This window comes from Erythrolamprus reginae, chromosome 11 (genome assembly GCF_031021105.1).
Source record: "Erythrolamprus reginae isolate rEryReg1 chromosome 11, rEryReg1.hap1, whole genome shotgun sequence".
In the NCBI taxonomy this organism is placed as follows: Eukaryota; Metazoa; Chordata; class Lepidosauria; order Squamata; family Dipsadidae; genus Erythrolamprus; species Erythrolamprus reginae.
Genome location: NC_091960.1, coordinates 3,565,522 through 3,585,000, shown reverse-complemented (window position 1 = coordinate 3,585,000; position 19,479 = coordinate 3,565,522). Strand labels below are relative to the sequence as shown.

Below are 19,479 nucleotides of genomic sequence, written 5' to 3'. Positions count from 1 at the left end.
AAATAAACTAACTCCAGCCATCCAAGGTGGCTGTAATTCCTTTCTCCCCTCCCTCCCCTTGTGCTATAATTTAAAACCCTCTAGGATTCCCCCAGGAACAAAGTTGCACAGCATGTACTGAGAAAGTTGAAATTTTAATTTAACTGGATTTTGGCTTTTCGAGTGGAGAAACAGCGACGGCCAAGATCTGGATGCAAACAGTAAATTTATCTATCCTTGTTTTGGGAACAAGCAGTGACTATAATGCTTAGCCTAATGGATTATAATTTTAGTGTAGTTAGACGGTGTACAACGGACAGACTGCATTTTATGATACAGATTTTAGTTGTTGTTTATTATTTTATGCTAGAACTTTTAATTGCATATGTACTGAGCGTTTTTATTCGTGATCTAAGACTGTAATAAACGGATGGATTGATTGATTGACCTAAGATGGGTTCATTTCAAGGTGTCAGCTCTGCAAACCAGAATGGGTGTAATGGAGAAAGGAATAGTCTGTAGCATCTGGATGGAATCGAACTACAAATCCCAGCAGCCCCAGTCAGTACAAGTGATGGTTAGGCTTGCTGGGCGCTGAGGCCTGCTTAATGTCACAGACTTAAGTAGGCAATCCTGAGAATGGAGGATGCTGGGATATGTAGTATCTTCAATTTTACAGCCAAAACAGGGACTGGGGTATCTACTGAGATAGTTGTTCAGGGAATCATGCCCAAGTTTAGAACCTAATTTGCCATGGTGGTTAAGCGAATAATGGTGGTCACTTAACCTATGGACTTCAACTCCCAGAATTCCCCCAAGATGGCTGGGCAATTCTGGGAATGGAAGTCCACAGCTCTTAAAATTGCCAAGGTTGGACATGGGGAATTCTGGGAATTGAAGTCCACAGCTCTTAAAATTGCCAAGGCTGGACATGGGGAATTCTGGGAATTGAAGTCCACAGCTATTAAAGTAGCCAAGGTTGGACATGAGGAATTCTGGGAATTGAAGTCCACAGCTATTAAAGTTGTCAAGGTTGGACACAAGGAATTCTGGGAATTGAAGTCCACAACTCTTAAAATTGCCAAGGTTGGACATGAGGAATTCTGGGAATGGAAGTCCACAGCTCTTAAAGTAGCCACGGTTGGACTCCCCTGCTTTGGAGAACCGCTATTCTAGTTCCCTAACCCTTCATTTAAATTCCCAGAATCCCCCCTGAATTCAGGGGAATTCTGGGACTTGGAGTTTTGAACAGCTGGAGAGCACTAGACTGCAGGAAATTGGTATTTTCTGGCCGCCTGGTGGTGCAGTGCAGGATCTGTGTGTCTGTGTGAATGTGACCAAAAGTAGGATGTGATATTGTGATGCCCGGGTGCGTTCTTTTGGGTGTTTCTTTTAAATCTGCTCTTAGCTGTCCTTTAACACTCTAAAGGTTAAGTTATGTGTGTATCTCACCCACCCTTCAGGGTCTCCGATATGTCAGATCGATTTAATAATTTCTGAGCTTTCTCCCCTCTTCTTCCGTTTAAAAAAAGGCAGCCCCCCCCCCCTCCATTACACCCTGCGGTCCCTTTACTGCAAGGGAAATCAATCCCTTCTTGATTGAGGAAAAACAAAATCAAAGGAAGGAAGTCGCCCGGGGAACATAAAGCAAAGGAATTGGGGCCAAAACCGATGAGCTGGAGATAATTAAAAGGAGCGGGGGGGGGGGGGGGGAGAGGAGGATCTGGGGACAGGAATGCTGAAAAAGTAACTCATTCCTTAAAGACGATCCCCGATCCCCGTAGCCAGAATACCTACAACAATACAGAATAAAAACACAGGGGCTTACTAATCGACCTATCCTGGGCCTAGAAAGTTTAGAACTAAGACGCCTAAAACACGATCTACGTATTGCCCACAAGATCATATGCTGCAACGTCCTTCCGGTCAACGACTACTTCAGCTTCAACCGCAACAACACAAGAGCACACAGCAGATTCAAACTTAATATGAACCGCTCCAAACTTGACTGTAAAAAATATGACTTTTTAACAATCGAGTTGTCGAAGCGTGGAACTCATTACCGGACTCAATAGTGTCAACTCCCAACCCCCAACATTTCTCCCTTAGACTCTCCACGATTGACCTCTCCAGGTTCCTAAGAGGCCAGTAAGGGGCGTACATAAGTGCACTGATGTGCCTATCGTCCCCTGTCCAATTGTCTTTCCTTATCTCATATATCATATATATTCTCTCTCTCTTTCCATATTTACAACAACACGAAGCTTAAAACTTCAGCCTGATGATGGTGAATGTGATTTCACCGAAACATCGCATAGACACTCAAAACATTACATGGGGCAAAACCCGAACTCAGAACAATCTACATATATATAGAAACATAGAAACATAGAAGTCTGACGGCAGAAAAAGACCTCATGGTCCATCTAGTCTGCCCTTATACTATTTTCTGTATTTTATCTTAGGATGGATATACTGTATGTTTATCCCAGGCATGTTTAAATTCTATCTTTATATATATTACTTAATGTCTATTCTCTTCCATATGTATTGTATATTGGACAAAGAATAAATAAATAAATAAATAAATAAATAAAAAATGGCAGTACTCGGTGGTAATTCTGCAAAAAAAAAAAAGAAAGAAAGAAAGAAGGGGGGGGAAGGCCATTTCACATTTTCCATCTCATTTACCGGCTTGAGATAAGCACTTTGAAATAACTTAATGCAAACCGTTTGTACTTCTGTTAGAAAAGGAGCTCAGTTGGGGCTCATTAAGTCCTCGAATCCGGTCCCTTTCTCGCCCCTGGTATTGACTGTGTGCTAGTATTCTCAGCAGCCGGTTTTGGAGAACAAGGCCCCTGGCTGGGTTTTTTTTTTAAAAAAATATGGTATTTATTCATTGGCCTCCCGTCTTTATTGTTATTGCAAATAACCCAAGGTGGTAAACATATTGGATAGAGATATTCTCCCTGTCTGGTCTACAGTGACATCCCTGCAAGGAGGGACTAGAATTCACCGTCTCCTGGTGCTTGGCCCAAAGTCACCCAGTTGGCTTTCGTGCATTGGGCAGAACTAGAACTCGCTGTCTCCTGCTATTGCAAGAAAGAAAGAAAGGAAGGAAGGAAAGAAAGAAAGAAAGAGAAGGAAATGAAGGAAGGAAGGAAGGAAAAAGAAAGAAAGAGAAGGAAAGGAAGACAGAAAGAAAGAAAGAAAGAAAGAGAAGGAAAGGAAGGAAGGAAGGAAGAAAGAAAGAGAGAGAAGGAAAGGAAGGAAGGAAGGAAGGAAAGAAGGAAGGAAAGAAAGAAAGAAAGAAAGAAAGAAAGAAAGAAAGAAAGAAAGAAAGAAAGAAAGAAAGAAAGAAAGAAAGAAAGAGCCGGGGTGGTGTAGTGGTTAGAGTGCAGCACTGCAGACTCCTTCAGCTAACTGCTAGCTGTAGTTCAGCAGTTCAAATCTCACCACCGACTCAAGGTTGACTCAGCCTTCCATCCTTCCAAGGTGGGTCAAATGAGGACCCAGATTGTTGGGGGAAAGAGGCTGATTCCGCAACCCGCTTAGAGAGGGCTGTAAAAGTGCTAGGAAGCCGTTTATAAGTCTAAATGCTATTGCTAATTCTGGTCCTTCCTGAGGGTGCCAGGTGGGAGGAGCCTGGCCCTTTGCAATGGATTTCTGTTTCAATTTACTTTTCCAGGTAACCGAAGGGCGAGGACCACACAATGGAGAACATCCATGAACTACAACATCCACTCCTGGGAAACCCCCCTAGCAAGACCCTCCTCCCTGGGGGGTTGCTCAGCTGGGCAAGTCCCCAGGACCGCTCTGGACTGCTGTCCCACCACGTGCCCCCCAACCTCTCCTGGCTCTCCCCCAGCACCGGCCTCCTTCCCAACCAGCTGCTGAATCCCCGCAGCCTCTCCAGGACCCCCGTCCCCTCCCGCAACCTTCCCGAGTCGAAGCTCTACCCGGAGCTCTGGAAATGCAGCAACCCCCAAAACTGGAGGAAGAAGGATTACATCGAAACGGCCTTCGGGGATGGCCAAGCAGCGGGCGAGCTGCCCCGGAAGGTTGCCCTGGAGACGGATATCCACACGGTCTGCTACGAGGTGGGGGACATGGAACTGCCCGAGGTGGAGGTAGGAGCTGGGCTGGGTTGGAGGGTCCTTAAGGAGAGAGCAAGGAGGGCGATGGCTCTAGGACAGCTTGGCATGGCCAACTCCCCAGGGCCACAACTCCCCACGGATACAACTTTCCATGGCCACAACTCCCTATGGCCAACTCACCACGGCCAACTCAACACAGCCAACTCAACACGGCCAACTTCCCATGGCCAACCCAACACGGCCAACTCCCCATGGTCAACTCTCCATGGCCACAACTCCCTATGGCCAACTCAGCATGACCAACTCAACACAGCCAACTTCCCATGGTCAACTCTCCATGGCCCAACTCCCTATGGCCCAGTACCTATGGCCAACTCTCCATTATTCTATCCTACCCTATCCCATCCCATCCCATCTTTTTAATGTCTCTTCTCTTCTCCTTTCTCTTCCCTTCCATATTTTTATGTTTATTCTATCCTGTCCATTGTATTGTATTCCATTGCATTCAATTATATTCTATGTATTCTATTCTATATTTTATGTTTATTCTATTCTATTTCCTATCCTGTTCCTGTTCTTCATTCCAACATCTTTTCTATTCTGTTCTCTTGCTCTGTCTGTTCTGTTCTCCTATTCTATTCTGTTCTGTTCTATTCTTTCTATTCCATTCCATTCCATTCTATATTTTTATGTTTATTCTATTTTATTCCTATCCTATTCCTATTCTACACTATCCTATCCTATCCTTCATCCCAACATCTTTTCTATTCTGTTCTGTTGCTCTGTCTGTCCTGTTCTCTATTCCATTCCATTCCATTCCAAAATTGTTCTCACCATCAGGAAATTTCGACTTAGGTCTAGGTTGCTTTTCTCCTTAATTCGTTTCCGTCACTCCTTGTCTAGACTTTGGGGGCTTTGGAGAATAGGTTGACCTCCCCCTCTTCCTTGAGGCAGCCCCCTTTTTCCTAGCCCATGTTCCAAATGATGCTCACAAATTGTCTTTGGAAACGAAGCCGTCCTCTAAAACGAGCGAAGCACCAAGCGCATCCTGGACCACCAATTCTTTGCTACGAATCCCAAGGGGTGACTCAGGGCTGGTGATGTCATCCAAGGATGGTGCCAGGGAGGGGGGGTGCTGATGACATCATCAACCCAAGGGCCTATGATCTCATTGCACGAGGCATGCAGCATTTCCACGACGTCATCGTTACGTGGAGGTCTTCATTAAAAGCCTGTCTTCTCCCCACGTCTCTCCAGAACGACTCCTCGAGCGACAGTGACACCGAGAGCGAAAACAGCTTCTCCCTGTTGCAGCCTCAGGATTACCTGGGCCTGGCGGTTTTCTCCATGCTGTGCTGCTTCTGGCCACTAGGCATCGCTGCCTTTTACCTGTCGCAAAAGGTGAGTTCTCAACACCTGGGAATGCCTACAAGGTGTTCTGTCGGGCTCTCTGGTAGACTCCTCCCAAAAATTCACAGGTACAAATTTCAGACACACACACACGTTTGAAAATTCAAAACAATGTTCTTTAGAATGAAAATCCAAATAAACAGAGCACTCTTTTTGTATAGCCAAGAGCACTGGTCTCCAAACAAACTGGTAATTGGTACAAGTCCCTTATCAGTTCTGAGACACTTAGCTTGCAGCTGTGAGGCAATTCACAGTCCTTCTAGTCTGGAGGACAGAAGGAAAAGGGGGGACATGATCAAAACATTTAAATATATTAAAGGGTTAAATAAGGTCCAGGAGGGAAGTGTTTTTAATAGGAAAGTGAACACAAGAACAAGGGGACACAATCTGAAGTTAGTTGGGGGAAAGATCAAAAGCAACGTGAGAAAATATTATTTTACTGAAAGAATAGTAGATCCTTGGAACAAACTTCCAGCAGACGTGGTAGATAAATCCACAGTAACTGAATTTAAACATGCCTGGGATAAACATATATCCATTGTAAGATAAAATACAGAAAATAGTATAAGGGCAGACTAGATGGACCAGGAGGTCTTTTTCTGCCGTCAGACTTCTATGTTTCTATGTTTCTTCTTTCACAAAGTGAAACACACTTTGCTCTGGTTTAGTTTCAAAGCGGGAGAAAATCAGCACACAAAAAGTCAAAGTCAGCAAAGCAGTCACGAAACACAACGGTCAGATAATCCTCCACAATGGCCAAACCCACAGGCTGCTATTTATAGCAGCCTCACTAATGACCACAGCCCCACCCAACCACAGGTGGCCTCATTTTCTTTGATAATAATCTCTCAGTTGTTGTTGCCTATGCATCGCTCTCCGCATGCGTGGCTGTATCATTAACTCTTGTTCCGAATCCAAGGAGGAGCTAGATAATTGATCTCCTTCTGAGCTGTCTGCCACATTCTCCTCCTCCCTGTCACTCCTGTCTTCTTGGTCAGAGGAGCCTTCATCAGCAGATTCCACTGGGGGGGCAAAACAGGCCTGCAGCATGTGGATGTCTCCCCCACATCCACAGTCCTTGGGGCAGGAGCTGGGCCAGAGAACCACAACACAAGGAAACCACCAAGTTCAGAGAGCACCATGGAACCCGCAGTCGTCATCGTTGTGGTTGTTGTTGTGGTGGTTGTTGTTGTTGTCGTCCTCCTCTTCCTCCTCCGATGAACCTCATCCCCTTATAACACTGATGAGGTCACCTAGTTGGTTCATGAAAAGTCTTCAATAAAAACCTCCAAGCTCAGAGGGCACCAATGACCTCTTCAGTTCAACCCTCTGCTACAAATATTCTGTCGAATGAAGTTGAATCCAAATCTAACAACAACAACAGAGTTGGAAGGGACCTTGGAGGTCTTCTAGTCCAACCCCCTGCTTAGGTAGAAAACCCCTAAACTACTTCAGGGAGATGGTTATGCAACATCTTCTTAAAAACGTCCAGGGTTGAAGCATCTACAACTTCTGGAGGCAACTTCTGTTCCACTGATCAATTGTTCTGACTGTCAGGAAATTTCTCCTTAGTTCCAAGTTGCTTCTCTCTTTGTTTAGTTTCCACCCATTGCTTCTTGTTCTACTCTCAGGGGCTTTGGAGAATGGGCAACCCCTGAGATATGGGAACACCCTACCGCCTGACTGCACTGTTCACCCATTTTGAGACTGTCAGGGTTAGTGTCAGTCTCAAAATGGGTGAACAGTGCAGTCAGGCGGTAGGGAAAGCAAGTAGGATGCTTGGCTGCATAGCTAGAGGTATAACAAGCAGGAAGAGGGAGATTATGATCAGCTATATAGAGCGCTGGTGAGACCACATTTGGAATAATACTGTGTTCAGTTCTGGAGACCTCACCTACAAAAAGATATGGACAAAATTGAACGGGTCCAAAGACGGGCTACAAGAATGGTGGAAGGTCTTAAGCATAAAACGTATCAGGAAAGACTTCATGAACTCCATCTGTAGAGTCTGGAGGACAGAAGGGAAAGGGGGGACATGATCGAAACATTTAAATATATTAAAGGGTTAAATAAGGTCCAGGAGGGAAGTGTTTTTAATAGGAAAGTGAACACAAGAACAAGGGGACACAATCTGAAGTTAGTTGGGGGAAAGATCAAAAGCAACATGAGAAAGTATTATTTCACTGAAAGAGTAGTAGATCCTTGGAACAAACTTCCAGCAGATGTGGTAGATAAATCCACAGTCACTGAATTTAAACCTGCCTGGGATAAGCATAGATCCATCCTAAGATAAAATACAGAAAATAGTATAAGGGCAGACTAGATGGACCATGAGGTCTTTTTCTGCTGTCAGACTTCTATGTTTCTATGTTTCTATCATGGTCCTTCTTTTCATTAAACTAGCCAACCCTTCTTCCTATGTTTTAGCCTCCAATCCCCTAATCCTCTTCCCTGTCTAGGGCAATTCTAGAGCAGTGTTTCCCAAGCTTGGCAACTTGAAGCTATTTGGACTTCAACTCCCAGAAATCCCCAGCCAGCGAATGCTGGCTGGGGAATTCTGGGAGTTGAAGTCCAGATAGCTTCAAGTTGCCCAGGTTGGGAAACACTGTAGTATGTCTTGCTGTGTGAATGGGAATGAATGATTTTAAATATTATTAGAGTTTTTAAAGTTGGATTTTTTGGATATGTACATTGTATATTGTTTTGATATATTGTGAGCCGCCTCGAGTCCTCAGGGAGGGTCGGCATACAAATCCAATCAATCAATCAATCAATCAACCAATCAAGAAACTCAAACGTCGGGAGACTAACTTGACCTTTCTTCTTCCTCTCCCCCCTTCCTCCTCCTCGCAGACCAACAAAGCATCGGCCATGGGGGACTACCCCCGAGCGTGGGCCGCCTCCCGTCAAACCTTCGCCCTGGCCGTCCTGTCCATCATCCTTGGCATCTGCACCTACATTGGGGCCGTGGTGGCCCTCATCGCCTATCTCTCTAACAAGGCCCCCACCTAAGGCTTTCTCCAACTGCCCCCCACCGACACCCTGTTCCTTGCCTCCCCGTGGAGTAGGGACGGGAAGGGGGCGGCCGAACGTAGCCATTATGGCGTGGAGATCTATTCCCACATCCCTTGTGAAGAAGGACGCCAACCCAACCAGGTTGGGTGGAGACGGACAATTGCTCGGACCCAAGAGGACAGGGCCGTTTGGCTTGCAAGAAACCGGAAAAACGGACGGAGCAAAAACATGGAAAATGACCAGCCTTCATTTGAGGCTCAACCTCCTGGGATTGAGAGGTGTCAACCGGTCCTTGGGAGCTTTGAGGAGGGATTGTCCACCCGAGGAGAATCCAAGGGACGTTTGACGAAAGAGGTTGAATTTCTTGCAGGAGGGCGTCAGCTTAGAGAGGTTGGCATTGCTGGCCCAGACCCCTTACGAAGCCCCCCCCAACGAATTTGTGCCCCTCGGTCATGCCTCCTTTTTTATTAGAGCGACTCAATCCACCCTGCCTGTGATGGCCCGATCATCGGGGCTTCTCAATAAAAGATCAAGGCCCTGCGTGCGCCCCTCCTCAGGTCAAGCGTCCTCGTTGTGCCGTTCGACACCCACAAAGCAAAATTTTGGGGGGGAGGGATGTCAAATTTGGGGCTGAATCCGGCCCACAGCGGGCTTTTAAGCTGGTCAGTGGGGCAGGAGATATCAAAGGAGCATCCCACGGTGCCTCGGACGGCCAAAAGTAGTCATGGAAAGAGGGGACGATTTTGGCCTCCGTTGCCACAGCCTCCTGCATCACTCTGCTGGCTTTGGGATTTTTCCAAGACTCCCCAAACCCACTTCTTGATACAGTGATACCTCGTCTTACAAACGCCTCATCATACAAACTTTTCGAGATACAAACCCGGGGTTTAAGATTTTTTTGCCTCTTCTTACAAACTATTTTCACCTTACAAACCCACCACCACCGCTGGGATGCCCCACCTCCGGACTTCCATAGCCAGTGAAGCACCAGTTTTAGTGCTGCTGGGATTACCCTGAGGCTCCCCTCCATGGGAAACCCCACCTCCGGACTTCCGTGTTTTTGTGATGCTGCAGGGGAATCCCAGCAGCACAAAAACGGGTGCTTCGCTGGCAACGGAAGTCCGGAGGTGGGGATTCCCAGCGAGGGGAGCCTCAGTGAAATCGCAGCATTGCAAAAACACAGAGGTCCCGAGGTGGGGTTTCAAGGACTTCGGTGTTTTTGCGATGCTGCGATTTCACTAAAACTCCCTTCGCTGGGAAACCCCACCTCTGGACTTCCATTGCCAGCGAAGTGCTCGTTTTTGCGATGTTGGGATTCCCCTGCTGGGATTCCCCTGCAGTATCGCACAGAGGTGGGGTTTCCCATGGAGGGGAACCTCAGGGAAATCCCAACAGAGCAAAAACGGGTGCTTCGGCTGGCAAAAGGGGTGAATTTTGGGCTTGCACGCATTAATCGCTTTCCCATTGATTCCTGTGGGGAAACATTGTTTCGTCTTACAAACTTTTCACCTTAAGAACCTTGTCCCGGAACCAATTAAGTTTGTAAGACAAGGTATCACTGTATAATATTCTTTATTACAGTGGTACCTCTACTTAAGAACGCCTCTACTTAAGAACTTTTCTAGATAAGAACCGGGTGTTCAAGATTTTTTTGCCTCTTCTTAAGGACCATTTTCTACTTAAGAACCCGAGCCTGGAAAAATTTCCCAGGAAATTTGAGAGCGGCACGAAGGCCCGGCCAGTTTCCTGCCATTCCCCCTGGATTTCTCTCTCTGGTGCAGGGTATGGGAGGCAGCCTTGCGCCCGGTGTATGGGAGGCGCATGCTCCTCCTCACGGCCTCAGAGTCCCTCTTTTTTTAAAAAAACCTTAAAGTTTTGGATTTTTTTGATTCCCCTCCCCTCACCTTCTTCCATCGGCAGCAACTGTCCTCCTCCTCTTCTTCTTCCTCCTCCTCCTCCCACCCAAATTCCGAGCTTTTATTTCTTTCCTAATGGGTTTGAACACATTATTTGCTTTTATATTGATTCCTATGGGAAAAATGGCTTCTACTTACAAACGTTTCTACTTAAGAACCTGGTCACGGAACGAATTAAGTTCTTAAGTAAAGGTACCACTGTATTTGTTTTCACACAAGCTTAAATATATAAAACTTTAGCAAGGCCTTCCTTCCTTCCCTTCCCTTCCTCCCTCCCTCCCTACTTTCCTTCCTTCCCTTCCTTCCTTCTTTCCTTCCCTTCCTTCCTTCCTTCCTCCCCTTCCTTCCTTCCTTCCTTCTTCCCTTCCTTCCCTTTCTTCCTTCTTTCCTTCCTTCCTTCCTTCCTTCCTTGTTAGAATGCAATATTGCCGTCTTAATTCTGCCAATTGTCAGCAGTTCGAATCTCATCAGGCTCAAGATTGACTCAGCCTTCCCTCCTTCCGAGGTGGGTCAAATGAGGACCCAGATGGTTGGGGGCAAGAGGCCGATTCTGTAAACCGCTTAGAGAGGGCTGCAAAAGCACTATGAATTAGTATATAAGTCTAGGCTGTAAAATATGACGAAAACTCAACAAATATCTTGATTAGCAAGAGTAATTTTGGCCTCGATAAATTTGGGGGCTACCTCTAAGTAGGCCAGGGAGAAGAATCAACCAATCCCTTCCGCAGGGGATCTCATTCCCACTGGACCAGCTGGACGTGCTGAATCCAGAGCCAACATCTCTCCCCCTCCCTCCCTCCGTTCTGTTCCTCCCTTGTTCTTTCGCTTTTCATCCAAAGCAGCTATGAATTATTAAGGATGCCTTATGACATATTTATGCGGGCTCCCCTGAGCAATCTTTCTCCAGGAAGAGCCATCGCTTCTTCCATCACCGCTCAGATGAAAAGACAAGAGACCTGGGATAGAAAGCGAGAGGTCATCTTTTGGGGTGGGGGGGTCTTTGGAGGGGGAGGCCGCCAGTTCTGACCCAACACGACAAACCCTCTGAAGTTGGAGTGATGATGATTCCTTTATTAGGAACACCAGGAGGCCCCGGCAAAGAGTTTACTCTCTCTCACCGCAGGTGAACAAGTCTGTCTGACAGGGGTGATGAATAAAGCCCTCTACCACATCTATTCACCTCCACCCCCTGCCTCTTATCCCCAAGGGCAGTGATTTTCAACCTTTTTTGAGCCACGGCACATTTTTTACATTTACGAAACCCTGGGGCACATTGAGCGGGGCGGGACGGGGGGCTAAAAAAAGTTTGGACAAAAAAATTATCTCTCTTCCTCCCTTTCACTCTATTTCTCTCTCCCTCTTTTTCTCCCTTCCTTCCTCTTTCTTTTTCTCTCTCCATCCCTCTTTCTTTTTCTTCCTTCCTTCCTCTTTTTTGCTCTTTCTCTCTCCCTCCCTCCCTCCCTCTATGTCTTTCTCTCTCTCTCTCCTTCCCTCCCTTTCTCTCTCTCTCTTTCTCTCTCTCTCTTGCTCTCTCTCTTGCTTTCCTTCTCTTTTTCTCTTTCTCTCTTGCTTTCTTTCTCTCTCTCTTGTTCTCTTTCTCTCGCTCTTTCTCTCTTTTGCTTTCTTTCTCTTTCTCTCTTGCTTTCTTTCTCTCTTTCTTTCTCTCTCTCTCTTGCTTCCTTTCTCTCTCTGAGCTTTGCGGCACACCTGACTATGTCTCACGGCACACTAGTGTGCCATGGCACACTGCCCTAGGCCAGGGGTAGGCAAAGTTGGCTCTCCTATGACATGTGGACTTCAACTCCCAGAATTCCTGAGCTAGCATGTTTGGCTCAGGAATTCTGGGAGTTGAAGTCCTTGCATCTTAAAACATGCCAGTTGGGGAATTCTGGGAGTTAAAATTTAGCCACTATTGGGTGAGAAATTCTAGGAGTTGGTTTGGCCATCTTAAAACAGGCAGACTGGGAAATTGTAGGAGTTGGAAGTCCATGCATCTTAAAACACACTGCTTTGGGAATTCTTGGAGTTGGTTTAGCCATCTTTGAGCAGGCAGAGTGGGGAATTCTGGGAGTTGAAGTCCATGCATCTTAAAACATGCCAGCTGGGATATTCTGGGAATTGAAATCCATGCATCTTGAACAAGCTAGTTGGGGAATTCTGGGAATTGAAATCCATGCAGTCAGGCGGTAGGGAAAGCAAGTAGGATACTTGGCTGTATAGCTAGAGGTATAACAAGCAGGAAGAGGGAGATTGTGATCCCGCTATATAGAGCGCTGGTGAGACCCCATTTGGAATACTGTGTTCAGTTCTGGAGACCTCACCTACAAAAAGATATTGACAAAATTGAACGGGTCCAAAGACAGGCTACAAGAATGGTGGAAGGTCTTAAGCATAAAACATATCAGGAAAGACTTCATGAACTCCATCTGTATAGTCTGGAGGACAGAAGGAAAAGGGGGGACATGATCGAAACATTTAAATATATTAAAGGGTTAAATAAGGTCCAGGAGGGAAGTGTTTTTAATAGGAAAGTGAACACAAGAACAAGGGGACACAATCTGAAGTTAGTTGGGGGAAAGATCAAAAGCAACATGAGAAAATATTATTTTACTGAAAGAGTAGTAGATCCTTGGAACAAACTTCCAGCAGACGTGGTAGATAAATCCAGGAGGTCTTTTTCTGCCGTCAGACTTCTATGTTTCTATGCATCCTGAACAAGCTAGTTGGGGAATTCTGGGAGTTGAAGTCCCTGCATCTTAAAACATGTCAGCTGAGGAATTCTGGGAGTTAAAATTTAGCCATCATAAATCATGCCAGTTGGGGAATTCTGGGAGTTGTAGTCCCTGCATCTTAAAACATGCCAGCTGGGGAATTCTGGGAGTTGAAGTCCACCCATCTTTAAACAGGCAGACTGGGGGAATTCTGGGAGTTGAAGTCCACCCATCTTTAAACAGGCAGACTGGGGGAATTCTGGGAGTTGCAAGTCCACCCCTCTCAGAAAGTTCCAAGGGTGAGCAACTCTCGTCCTTGTGAAAGGAACTTTGCAACGAGGACAAACTGGCTTCATTCAGCCAAGGAAAAAAACAGGTCTAATTTCATCTGTGCCATGAGAGTCATTAATTAAAAAGCAAAGGATGGCTCTCCTCCCTGGCTGGCTATGAAGGTGACGAGACGTACAGGACTTTTGAGAAGCAAAGGGAGGGGGGGAGGGAGGGAGGGGGGGGAAATGATGGGGAAAGAGAGATAAACAAGCTTGCCGGGGAGCTCTCCCAAGCCTGCCCTGGGGGTGAGGAGCTGTCAGTTTTAAGGCAAATGAGAAATGATGCGCTTAACCAGAAGCTGCAATCCGACACGGCTGCAGATGGCATTCAACGCTTTGATGCAAGCTTGCATGTCGCACGACACAGTCAATTTCTCCCTTTTGGGAATAGGACAGAACGACAGGGTTGGGAGGGACCCTGGAGGTCATCTAGTCCAGGCAGGAAACCCTATCCCTGCGATGGCGAACCTATGGCACGTTTGCCATAAATGGCATGCAGACCCACATCGGAGGGCATAGAAACACAGAAGATTGACGGCAGAAAAAGACCTCCTGGTCCATCTCGTCTGCCCTTCTACCATTTCCTGTGTTTTATCTTAGCATGGATCTGTGTTTATCCCAGGCATGTTTAAATTCAGTTCCTGTGGATTGACCAACCACGTCTGCTGGAAGTTTGTTTCAAGCATCTACGACTCTTTCAGTCAAATAATATTTTCTCACGTTGCTTCTGATCTTTCCGCCAACTCACCTCAGATTGTGCCCCCTTGTTCTTGGGTTCACTTTCCCAGAGAAACACATAAGATTGACGGCAGAAAAAGACCTCCTGGTCCATCTAGTCTGACCTTATAATATTTCCTGTATTTTATTTTAGGGTGGATATATGTTTATCCCAGGCGTGTTTAAGTTCAGTGACTATGGGGATTTGCCAACCACGTCTGCTGGAAGTTTGTTCCAAGCATCTACGACTCTTTCAGTAAAATAATATTTTCTCATGTTGCTTCTGATCTTTGCCCCAACTAACCTCAGATTGTGCCCCCTTGTTCTTGGGTTCACTTTCTTATTAAAAACCACTTCCCTCCTGAAGCTTATTGAACCCTTTAACATATTTAAATGTTTCGATCATGTCCCTCCTTTCCCTTCTGTCCTCCAGACTCTACAGATGGAGTCCATGAAGTCTTTCCTGATAAGTTTGATGCTTAAGACCTTCCATCATTTTTGTCGCCCATCTTTGGACCCGTTCAGTTTGATCGATATCTTTTTGTAGCTAAATCCACAGTAACTGAATATTAAACATGCCTGGGATAAACACAGATCCATCCTAAGATAAAATACAGGAAATAGTAGAAGGGCAGACTAGATGGACCAGGAGGTCTTTTTCTGCCGTCAAATCTTTGATGTTTCTAAGTCGTAAAAAGGGCCAAAGTTCTCTTAAGAAATGTCTCGCTGAAGGACAGAAAGTTTTGGATTCGATTGGTGATAGAAAAAATCCAAGATTCAAACAGAAGTCTGTTATAATAATCAAAAATCTATTGATACAAAAAGGGAAAAATAGACAAAAAGTATGTCTATTGACCAGATATGTACATATATGGGATCACAGCTCATCAGGCTGAAACTGTGATACCCTATGAATGAATACAATGATAGTCGAGGATTGCCTGTACAGAATTATCCTGATTTCAGAGTCTGGCCATGGCACCGAACTCCGCAGCAACCAAACAAGGTGGATTTGCATAACGTGGTCAGGCAGAGAAAAACAAGGCGAAATGAAGGAAGCTCTCGTGGGAACCGGTGGCTGATGGAGCCTTAAATAAACCCCGAAGGATAAACACAATCAGTGGCTGGATTCACGCATCGCATCCCGCAATTATGTTACACTCATAGCTTTGGGCAACGGTTCCCAACCTCAGTCACTAGAACAGAATAGGAGAGAATAGAATATGGAATGGAATAGAATAGAGAACATAATAGAATATCGAATGCAATGGAATAGAAAATAGAATAGAATATGGAATAGAATATGGAATGGAATAGAGCAGTGTTTCCCAACCTTGGCAATTTGAAGATATCTGGACTTCAACTCCCAGAACTCCCCAGCCAGCGAATTCTGGGAGTTAAAAGTCCAGATATATTCAAGTTGGCAAGGTTGGGAAACACTGGAATAGAGAACAGAGAACAGAACAGAATGGAATGGAATAGAATATAGATAGAATAAAATAGAATAGAATATAGAATGGAATAGAATAGAATATGGAATGAAATGAAATAGAGAATAGAATAAAATATTATATACACTTCTCAAAAAATAAAGGGAACACTTAAACCACACAATATAACTCCAAGTAAATCAAACTTCTGTGAAATCCAACTGTCCACTTAGGAAGCAACACTGATGGACCATCCATTTCACCGGCTGTTGTGCACATTCAACTTTGCACAGAACAAAGGATTCAGTGAGAATATTTCATTCATTCAGATCTAAGACTTGTTATCTGAGAGTTCCCTTTCTTTCTTTATTTTTCAGCAGCATAGAATGGAATAGAACAAAATAGAATGGATTAGATTATAGAATAGAATGGAATAAAATAGAACATAGAATGGAATGGAATATAGAATAGAAATAACAAGAGTTGGAAGGGACCTTAGAGATCTTCTAGTCCAACCCCGTTGCTCAAACAGGAAAATCTATCCCATTTCAGACAAATAGTTGTGCAACCTCTTCTTAAAAACTTCCAGTGTTGGACAATTCACAACGCCTTTTAAAAAAAGACGGTCAAGATGGCAGCCTTGACCTGTGACTGATGGCCTGCCCTTTTTTTAAAAAAAATGTACCGTGATGTGTATCAAACGTGTACAACAATCCCTTGATCCTACGAACCCTCAATCTGCTCCCGTCCACAAAACATTCCCAAGAGAACAAGGCTTCGCTCCCAAAAAATATGACCGAGTTGAGATTTTCTTTTTGCTATTTTATTCGTGATACTCATTTATTTAACAGAGGTCTGGAGTCCTATAATCAATGGCAGTTTTCCCCCCCCCTTCATCAATAGGGGGTGTCGCAGCTTCAAACAAATCTAGGATAAATTCTTCCCGGTCATGGCATGGCGTGTGGCTGGCTTTGCCAAAACCCAGAGTGACCATTTCAGGCAGGAGACAAGGAGAAAAGAGAAATAACTCAACGAAGAAGAGAACAGGGTCAGGGCTGAATCCGTTGCACGGGGGGGGGGGGGGGGGGGAAAGAAAGATAAAAGTGAGCAAGAATCGAACTGAGTCCAGAAAACTTTTTTTTCTGCAGAGAGGAAGTTGATATTTAACATGTATTTAATGTGTACTTTTTGCAAAATCCTGGGTGCTGTCGGTGTTTCGGTAGAACAGCATTCCTAGCTTGTTGATGTGCCGAATGCCGGCTGCTTCCCCAATCTGGGTTAACAGCAGCCCGGGCACATCTGGAAAGTGGAGTCCGTGGCTGGAAAGGTGATTTGGTTGCGTTAGGCCCTCTTCCCATTGTACTTGAGGAGCATTTACCACTTCGAATACTTCCTGCGGCCAGCGTCTTGGTAGAATCGGAAGATGGTTCCGGCCGCTCGCTGCGCGGTGGCAATGCATTGCTGAAGCTACAGGGACCGAGAAGGGGAGATGGTTAAAAGAAGGAAAGAGGGAAGGAAAAGACCCCTCCAAAACAGTTTTTTTTGGGGGGGGGGAATAGCACAGGCCTTGCTCTCTGCCTCTCTCTGATAGAGACCCAATTTGGAATACTGTGTTCAGTTCTGGAGACCTCACCTACAAAAAGATATTGACAAAATTGAAGGGGTCCAAAGACGGGCTACAAGAATGGTGGAAGGTCTGAAGCATAAAACATATCAGGAAAGACTTCATGGACTCAATCTATATAGTCTGGACTCTGGAGGACAGAAGGAAAAGGGGGGACATGATCGAAACATTTAAATATGTCAAAGGGTTAAATAAGGTTCAGGAGGGAAGTGTTTTTAATAGGAAAGCGAACACAAGAACAAGGGGACACAATCTGAATTTAGTTGGGAGAAAGATCAAAAGCAACATGAGAAAATATTATTTTACTGAAAGAGTAGTAGATCCTTGGAACAAACTTCCAGCAGACGTGGTTGGTCAATCCACAGTCACTGAATTTAAACATGCCTGGGATAAACATAGATCCATCCTAAGATAAAAATACTGGAAATAGTTTAAGGGCAGACTAGATGGACCAGGTGGTCTTTTTCTGCTGTCAGTCTTCTGTGTTTCTGTGATAGGACCAGCGTCCCAGCCCCTCAATTACGCCCATAGCACCGTCTTCTTCTTTTTCTTCTTTTTATTAAACATTTAAAATAAACATAATTAACAAACACGTTTGACATTGGTTGGGGTTTTTAGGCTGACATTTCAGCAGTTTACTATTCTTTCTTCTTTATATATATTTATATCAGTTAAGTATATTTACAATGGTTTTTTCTTTAGTTACATAGTTGTAACTAAACACGGTAAAAAGGAAAAAAAACAGGAAAAAAAGATAAAAGGAAAGGGGAAAAAGGAAGAGTAAAGAAAGAAAAGAAAAGAAAGCTATTGGTCAACTTTTTCAGTTGACTCACACCTGTAAACGAACTGTTCCTAAGTACATTTACTATGCAATTAGTAAAATTCTTGATTTGAAAATACATAGTTATTATACAGTAAGGTACATTTATGGCATCGTCTTCAATTACCATATTTTTGGGAGTATAAGATGCACCTTTTTCCTCCCTAAAAGAAGCTGAAAATTTTTGATGAGTTTTATATTCTGAATGTAGGGTTTTTTTTAAACTTTACCCCTAACAGCCCCAACTAGGTGCTAATGATCTTCCGGGGTTCCTATTCTCTCGAAAGAAGTTCTTTTCCAGCCCTAAGTCTTTGCAGGCTTATTTTCATTGCTACTTCAGCCGGCCTTCTCCGGGTCCCGTCAGCTAAGCAATGCCGGCTGGCAGGACCAAGGGGAAGAGCCTTCTCTGTTGTGGCCCCGGTCCTCTGGAACCATCTCCCCCCAGAGATTCGCACCGCTCCCAGCCTCCTCGCCTTTCGAAAAGCATTAAAAACACACTTATGCCAGCAAGCCTGGGGACTGAGATAAGTTTTCGCTCCGACCATTAGTGTGAATGAAGGATGATTGAATGTTATTTATACCGGGTTTTATTTTTTACTTGTTTTTATTCTAGCATTTGAATCTTTGCTATTACTTTACTGCTGTAAGCCACCGTGAATCCGCTAGAACAGTGTTTTTCAACCAGTGTGCCGTGGCACAGTAGTGTGCCGTGAGACATGGTCAGGTGTGCCGCGAAGCTCAGCAAGAGAGAGAAAGAGAGAGAGAGAAAGAAAGCAAGAGAGAGAGAGAAAGAGAGAGAGAAAAAGAAAGCAAGAGAGAAAGAGAAAGAAAGCAAGAGAGAGAAAGAGAAAGCAAGCAAGAGAGAAAGATAGAGAAAGAAAGCAAGAGAGAGAGAAAGAGAAAGAAAGCAAGAGAGAGAGAGAAAGAGAGGGAGGGAAGGAGGGAGAGAGAAAGAGAGCAAAAAAGAGAGGAAGAGAGAAAGAAAGAGGGATGGAGAGAGAGAGGAAGGAAGGAAGGAAGAGAGAGAAAGAGGGAGAGAAATAGAGCAAAAGGGAGGAAGAGAGAAAGAGAGAATTTTTTTGTCCAAACTTTTTTAGCCCCCCCATTCCCCCCCCGCTCAATGTGCCCCATGATTTTGTATATGTAAAAAATGTGCCGCAGCTCAAAAAAGGTTGAAAATCACTGCGCTAGAAGGACAGACTATAAATTTGAAGAATAATAATAATAATAACAACATTATTATTATTATTATTATTATTATTATTATTATTATTATTATTATTTCATTAAAACACGATGATCATGAATCAGGTGATAAAAACAGACAGTGGGCGATTGGTACTTCCAAACTTGCTAAGTTCTGTTCGTGCAACCTGACCATACAGTACAATTAGCTCATCTTTTCCCGTTTTCTTATCTGGTCTACTCGCA

General features: G+C 44.7%; 2 protein-coding genes across 3 annotated transcripts in view; one reads left to right on the top strand and one right to left on the bottom strand.

Moving 5' to 3' along the window:
• EXOSC5 (exosome component 5) overlaps positions 1 to 19,479 on the bottom strand; it is a 50,255-nt gene that overhangs the window by 13,694 nt on the left and 17,082 nt on the right. The window contains exon 6 of one of the 2 annotated variants that reach the window (XM_070764290.1): positions 16,412 to 17,071. The exons of the other annotated variant lie outside the window; for it this stretch is intronic. Within the exon in view, the coding sequence (XP_070620391.1) occupies positions 16,979 to 17,071 (93 nt within the window). The 3' untranslated portion in view covers positions 16,412 to 16,978. Of the gene's footprint in view, positions 1 to 16,411; positions 17,072 to 19,479 lie in introns of those variants that run through there. 2 annotated transcript variants of the gene reach the window in all.
• On the top strand, positions 3,664 to 9,057 carry TMEM91 (transmembrane protein 91). Its single transcript, XM_070764293.1, has 3 exons — positions 3,664 to 4,109; positions 5,334 to 5,477; positions 8,340 to 9,057. The coding sequence occupies exons 1-3, from the start codon at positions 3,693 to 3,695 to the stop codon at positions 8,496 to 8,498; spliced, it is 720 nt and encodes a 239-aa protein (XP_070620394.1). The 5' UTR covers positions 3,664 to 3,692; the 3' UTR covers positions 8,499 to 9,057.